The sequence below is a fragment of the Conger conger genome, chromosome 7 (assembly GCF_963514075.1).
Source record: "Conger conger chromosome 7, fConCon1.1, whole genome shotgun sequence".
Taxonomy (NCBI): Eukaryota; Metazoa; Chordata; class Actinopteri; order Anguilliformes; family Congridae; genus Conger; species Conger conger.
Window position 1 is genome coordinate 63,772,427 of NC_083766.1, and position 7,500 is coordinate 63,779,926.

Sequence of the window (7,500 nt, forward strand, 5' to 3'; positions counted from 1 at the left end):
CACTTCCTGGTTCATTGACTATCTCTAAATTATGAGTATTTGGTTTGCATTGAACCTTCCCTAATACAGCACCTAAGAAGAGAGAAACTTCCATCCATTATCACTGCTTTTCATGAACAGTATTTGATGGTTTCCAATTGGGTTCTTGCTTCCAGCTTATAGCAGTGCTTTTAATGAGTAAAATCATTCTAGTCCTTCAGTGGCCAAGTCCCCCTAGACAACCAATAAGCACCTGGTTTAGAAGGAAGACGACAGTAACCTGCAGTTTAATTGGCTGATGTGGTACTGTGATGTAAACATGGTTGAGTAAACAGTGTTCTGACTGGCTGCGCTTCAGTAACAGTAGTTGTATAAAACAGGAAGGGCTTGGTGAGCATTTTGATTGGTTGCTCCGCAGTAGTAGTATAAAACAGGAAGGACTTGGTGCGCATTTTGATTGGCTGTGTTGCAGTAGCAGTTATTGTATGAAACGGGAAGGACTTCGTGAGCGTTTCGATTGGTCGCTCAGGAGCAGTTGTAAGAAACAGGGAGGACTCGTGTTTTGATTGGCTGCGCCGCAGTAGCAGTTGTAAGAAACAGGGAGGACTCGTGAGTGTTTCGATTGGTCGCTCAGGAGCAGTTGTAAGAAACAGGGAGGACTCGTGAGTGTTTCAATTGGTCGCTCAGGAGCAGTCGTAAGGAACAGGGAGGACTCGTGAGTGTTTCGATTGGTCACTCAGGAGCAGTTGTAAGAAACAGGGAGGACTCGTGAGTGTTTCGATTTGTCGCTCAGGAGCAGTCGTAAGAAACAGGGAGGACTCGTGAGTGTTTCGATTGGTCGCTCAGGAGCAGTTGTAAGAAACAGGGAGGACTCGTGAGTGTTTCGATTGGTCGCTCAGGAGCAGTCGTAAGAAACAGGGAGGACTCGTGAGTGTTTCGATTGGTCGCTCAGGAGCAGTTGTAAGAAACAGGGAGGACTCGTGAGTGTTTTGATTGGTCGCTCAGGAGCAGTTGTAAGAAACAGGGAGGACTCGTGAGTGTTTCGATTGGTCGCTCAGGAGCAGTTGTAAGAAACAGGGAGGACTCGTGAGTGTTTTGGTTACAGCTGTGATCGTTCACCGAGAGCTGGAGGGAGGAGCCTGACAGAGAGAGAAATAAACACACAGAAATAATGTCAATTTATTAAAACTACTAAACACAAATTACTGCATCAATGCGGCGTGGCATGGAGGCAATCAGCCTGTGGCACTGCTGAGGTGTTATGAAGCCCAGGTCAGCCTGTGGCACTGCTGAGGTGTTATGAAGCCCAGGTCAGCCTGTGGCACTGCTGAGGTGTTATGAAGCCCAGGTCAGCCTGTGGCACTGCTGAGGTGTTATGAAGCCCAGGTCAGCCTGTGGCACTGCTGAGGTGTTATGAAGGCCCAGGTCAGCCTGTGGCACTGCTGAGGTGTTATGAAGCCCAGGTCAGCCTGTGGCTCTGCTGAGGTGTTATGAAGCCCAGGTCAGCCTGTGGCACTGCTGAGGTGTTATGAAGCCCAGGTCAGCCTGTGGCACTGCTGAGGTGTTATGAAGCCCAGGTCAGCCTGTAGCACTGCTGAGGTGTTATGAAGCCCAGGTCAGCCTGTGGCACTGCTGAGGTGTTATGGAGCCCAGGTCAGCCTGTGGCACTGCTGAGGTGTTATGAAGCCCAGGTCAGCCTGTGGCACTGCTGAGGTGTTATGAAGCCCAGGTCAGCCTGTGGCACTGCTGAGGTGTTATGAAGCCCAGGTCAGCCTGTGGCACTGCTGAGGTGTTATGAAGCCCAGGTCAGCCTGTGGCACTGCTGAGGTGTTATGAAGCCCAGGTCAGCCTGTGGCACTGCTGAGGTGTTATGAAGCCCAGGTCAGCCTGTGGCACTGCTGAGGTGTTATGAAGCCCAGGTTGCTTTGATAGCGGCCTTCAGCTTGTCTGTATTGTTGGGTCTAGTGTCTCATCTTCCTCTTGACAATATATGAAAGTTTAATTTTTTGAATTAAATTACGAAAAAAAAGAACTTTTCCACGATATGTGGTATTGTATAGTGTGTATAGTGTGTAGTGCGTGTATTGTGTGTATAGTGTGTATTGTATAGTGTGTACTGTGTATTGTATAGTGTGTATAGTGTGTAGTATGTATTGTATAGTGTGTATAGTGTGTATGCATTGTGTAAGGGCATATTTTCAAATTTGTCCATAAAATAGCCACAAGTTTAGACGTAATGTCGAGCTTCTTTGACTGGCTTTACAATGATTGAATTGTACCTTTATGGATGAAGATGCGATGGTTGGGGGTAGAGAGGGAAGCAGGGCAGACAGGCAAGGCAGGTGAGTTGGCAGGTGGATGAGAGCAAACAAAGGAAACTCCAATAGATTCCAATGATTCAAACAAATGGTTAGTAGAAAGTGGTTAAATCAGTAGATCCAAATAATGAAAATGTGACATTTAAGTATTCAAAAAGGGTCAAAGGGTCTTCAATAGCCGTAAAGAACTGTGTGCTCTTACGTCTTCCTAATTCCTTTGTTCTCAGTGTTCAAAAAATCAAAAGTGAGTGTCGGCCATCTTAAAGCTCAAGGCCTTCTCATAATAACAAAAATAAGAGTTCTTTCAAAATAAAAGATCCTAAATTGAAACCAAGTTCTCTGTGCTCCTGTAGCACGCATTCAACTAATTTAAATGGAAAATGGCTCCTACACATTGCATAGTGTATAGTGTGTAGTGTGTGTATAGTGTATATTGTGTATTGTGTGTGTATAGTGTGTATTGTATAGAGTGTACTGTGTATTGTATAGTGTGTGTATAGTGTGTATCATGTGTAGTGTGTATGGTATAGTGTGTATCATGTGTATAATGTATAGTGTGTACTGTATAGTGTGTATAGTGTATAGTGTGTATGGTATAGTGTGTAGTGTGTACACTGTATAGTGTGTATAGTGTATAGTGTGTATGGTATAGTGTGCATAGTGTGTATTGTGTACTGTATAGTATGTACTGTATAGTGTGTATAGTGTATAGTGTGTATGGTATAGTGTGTATAGTGTGTAGTGTGTACTGTATAGTGTGTATAGTGTGCATAGTGTGTACTCTATAGTGTGTATAGTGTATATGGTATAGTGTGCATAGTGTGTAGTGTGTACTGTATAGTGTGTATAGTGTGTACTGTATAGTGTGTATGGTATAGTGTGTATAGTGTATAGTGTGCATAGTGTGTACTGTATAGTGTGTATAGTGTATAGTGTGTACTGTATAGTGTGTATAGTGTATAGTGTGTATGGTATAGTGTGTATAGTGTATAGTGTGTATGGTATAATGTGCATAGTGTGTAGTGTGTACTGTATAGTGTGTATGGTATAGTGTGCATAGTGTGTAGTGTGGACTGTATAGTGTATAGTGTGTACTGTATAGTGTGTATAGTATAGTGTGTATAGTGTATAGTGTGTATGGTATAGTGTGCATAGTGTGTAGTGTGTACTGTATAGTGTGTATAGTGTGTACTGTATAGTGTGTATAGTGTATAGTGTGTATGGTATAGTGTGTATAGTGTATAGTGTGTATGGTATAGTGTGTAGTGTGTACTGTATAGTGTGTATAGTGTGTACTGTATAGTGTGTATAGTGTGTAGTGTGTACTGTATAGTGTGTATAGTGTGTACTGTATAGTGTGTAGTGTGTACTGTATAGTGTGTATAGTGTATAGTGTGCATAGTGTGTACTGTATAGTGTGTAGTGTGCATAGTGAGGTTCACCAGGGTGAAGCTGTCGTAGGTGCTCATCAGCTGCTCCATGCGGTACTGCTCCAGCACCACCACCCCAGAGAGTGTGGAGCTGCGCCGGGCAGCACAGTCCTCACAGTGCACCACGTAGCTCCTCCTGCTCCCACTCTCACTCGTCACCAACAGGAGGTCGAATACCTCCACCTGCGGGAGGATCACAGGTTAGACACCTCCACCTGCGGGAGAATCACAGGTTAGACACCTCCACCTGCGGGAGAATCACAGGTTAGACACCTCCACCTGCAGGAGGATCACAGGTTAGACACCTCTACCTAGAGGGGCAGGTTTGGGCCTCTACAGGGGTAGGTTCAGCGCTCGAGAGGGGTAGGTTTGGGGTTCTAGAGGGGCGGGGAAGTAGACTCACATCACATTCGTTGCAGTAGTATGCAGGCTCATCTTTGACACGGCTCTGATACGAGATCTTCTTTCCCATGGCAACCAGCTGGTCCCTAAGAACCTGGATATGCTTCATGGACTGCAGGAGACAGTGTCTAAGAGACGGAGGGAGCGAGGGAGGGAGGGATATGAGAGCGTGAGGGAGGGAGGGAGGGATATGAGAGCGTGAGGGAGGGAGGGAGGGAGGGATATGAGAGCGTGAGGGAGGGAGGGAGAAAAGGAAAGCAAGGGAGATGCAGGAGAGGTTAGTGTTATCCCTTATACTGTCATCCCTCTGTACACACACACACACACACTCACACACACTCACTTGATCAGCTTGTGTGTGTCGGGGTCAGTGATCTTGACAGTGCGAGCGATGTTCCAGCTGACGTGGATCATGGGAACGATGGACTTGACTTTCTTCACCTGGTTCCATTCGAAGCGCTCCAGGGCCAACTGGAACTGGTATGCTGCAGGCACAGGAAATACAACTCCTTCCACACTGTTACACACCCTCGCCCCCGGGGCCAGCCTGCTTCCACACTGTTACCCACCCTCACCCCTGGGGGGCCAACCTGCTTCCACACTGTTACACACCCTCGCCCCTGGGGGGCCAACCTGCTTCCACACTGTTACCCACCCTCACCCCCGGGGGGCCAACCTGCTTCCACACTGTTACCCACCCTCACCCCTGGGGGGCCAACCTGCTTCCACACTGTTACACACCCTCGCCCCTGGGGGGCCAACCTGCTTCCACACTGTTACCCACCCTCACCCCTGGGGGGCCAACCTGCTTCCACACTGTTACACACCCTCACCCCTGGGGGGCCAACCTGCTTCCACACTGTTACACACCCTCACCCCTGGGGGGCCAACCTGCTTCCACACTGTTACCCACCCTCACCCCTGGGGGGCCAACCTGCTTCCACACTGTTACACACCCTCGCCCCTGGGGGGCCAACCTGCTTCCACACTGTTACCCACCCTCGCCCCTGGGGGGCCAACCTGCTTCCACACTGTTACACACCCTCACCCCTGGGGGGCCAACCTGCTTCCACACTGTTACACACCCTCACCCCTGGGGGGCCAACCTGCTTCCACACTGTTACACACCCTCGCCCCTGGGGGGCCAACCTGCTTCCACACTGTTACACACCCTCGCCCCTGGGGGGCCAACCTGCTTCCACACTGTTACACACCCTCGCCCCTGGGGGGCCAACCTGCTTCCACACTGTTACCCACCCTCACCCCTGGGGGGCCAACCTGCTTCCACACTGTTACACACCCTCACCCCTGGGGGGCCAACCTGCTTCCACACTGTTACACACCCTCACCCCTGGGGGGCCAACCTGCTTCCACACTGTTACACACCCTCACCCCTGGGGGGCCAACCTGCTTCCACACTGTTACACACCCTCACCCCTGGGGGGCCAACCTGCTTCCACACTGTTACACACCCTCACCCCTGGGGGGCCAACCTGCTTCCACACTGTTACACACCCTCACCCCTGGGGGGCCAACCTGCTTCCACACTGTTACACACCCTCACCCCTGGGGGGCCAACCTGCTTCCACACTGTTACACACCCTCGCCCCCGGGGCCAACCTGCTTCCACACTGTTACACACCCTCACCCCTGGGGGGCCAACCTGCTTCCACACTGTTACACACCCTCACCCCTGGGGGGCCAACCTGCTTCCACACTGTTACACACCCTCACCCCTGGGGGGCCAACCTGCTTCCACACTGTTACACACCCTCGCCCCTGGGGGGCCAACCTGCTTCCACACTGTTACACACCCTCACCCCTGGGGGGCCAACCTGCTTCCACACTGTTACACACCCTCACCCCTGGGGGGCCAACCTGCTTCCACACTGTTACACACCCTCACCCCCGGGGCCAACCTGCTTCCACACTGTTACACACCCTCACCCCCGGGGGGCCAACCTGCTTCCACACTGTTACACACCCTCACCCCCGGGGGGCCAACCTGCTTCCACACTGTTACACACCCTCACCCCTGGGGGGCCAACCTGCTTCCACACTGTTACACACCCTCGCCCCCGGGGCCAACCTGCTTCCACACTGTTACACACCCTCACCCCTGGGGGGCCAACCTGCTTCCACACTGTTACACACCCTCGCCCCTGGGGGGCCAACCTGCTTCCACACTGTTACACACCCTCGCCCCTGGGGGGCCAACCTGCTTCCACACTGTTACACACCCTCGCCCCTGGGGGGCCAACCTGCTTCCACACTGTTACACACCCTCACCCCTGGGGGGCCAACCTGCTTCCACACTGTTACACACCCTCACCCCTGGGGGGCCAACCTGCTTCCACACTGTTACACACCCTCACCCCTGGGGGGCCAACCTGCTTCCACACTGTTACACACCCTCACCCCCGGGGCCAACCTGCTTCCACACTGTTACACACCCTCACCCCCGGGGGGCCAACCTGCTTCCACACTGTTACACACCCTCACCCCCGGGGGGCCAACCTGCTTCCACACTGTTACACACCCTCACCCCCGGGGGGCCAACCTCCTTCCACACTGTTACACACCCTCACCCCTGGGGGGCCAACCTGCTTCCACACTGTTACCCACCCTCACCCCTGGGGGGCCAACCTGCTTCCACACTGTTACACACCCTCACCCCTGGGGGGCCAACCTGCTTCCACACTGTTACACACCCTCACCCCTGGGGGGCCAACCTGCTTCCACACTGTTACACACCCTCGCCCCCGGGGCCAACCTCCTTCCACACTGTTACACACCCTCACCCCTGGGGGGCCAACCTGCTTCCACACTGTTACACACCCTCACCCCTGGGGGGCCAACCTGCTTCCACACTGTTACCCACCCTCACCCCTGGGGGGCCAACCTGCTTCCACACTGTTACACACCCTCACCCCTGGGGGGCCAACCTGCTTCCACACTGTTACACACCCTCACCCCTGGGGGGCCAACCTGCTTCCACACTGTTACACACCCTCGCCCCTGGGGAGCCAACCTGCTTCCACACTGTTACACACCCTCACCCCTGGGGGGCCAACCTGCTTCCACACTGTCCTAGCTAACACAAAACCTCCTCACAATGTTGCAACCACGTAGCGGCAATGTTATAACATTAACAAAACATCCCAGTAACACTGTGAGAACACTGGGCTGTTACCCAAGTCTGGCTCTGTTAGTAATAGTACTTTAGTTGAACATAAACTAAAAGTTTCTCAAAACAAAACAACAAAAACTGCTTAAAGTCCCCTAACAAAAACCAACCAAGCACAAGTGATATATAAAGTAGTATATACAATGTAAAAATGTATATACATGTATATACGTATATGTTAACT

At 51.6% G+C, this 7,500-nt stretch overlaps 1 protein-coding gene across 1 annotated transcript in view; it reads right to left on the minus strand.

Moving 5' to 3' along the window:
- The window catches only part of LOC133133610 (lysine-specific demethylase 6B-like), a 50,284-nt gene that overhangs the window by 1,115 nt on the left and 41,669 nt on the right, over positions 1-7,500 (minus strand). The window contains exons 27-30 of the mRNA XM_061249712.1: positions 4,473-4,614; positions 4,131-4,257; positions 3,740-3,910; positions 1-1,118 (exon numbers count right to left, since the gene is read on the minus strand). The exon at positions 1-1,118 is cut by the window's left edge and continues 1,115 nt beyond it. Of these exons, the coding sequence (XP_061105696.1) occupies positions 1,095-1,118; positions 3,740-3,910; positions 4,131-4,257; positions 4,473-4,614 (464 nt within the window). The 3' untranslated portion in view covers positions 1-1,094. The remainder of the gene's footprint in view (positions 1,119-3,739; positions 3,911-4,130; positions 4,258-4,472; positions 4,615-7,500) is intronic.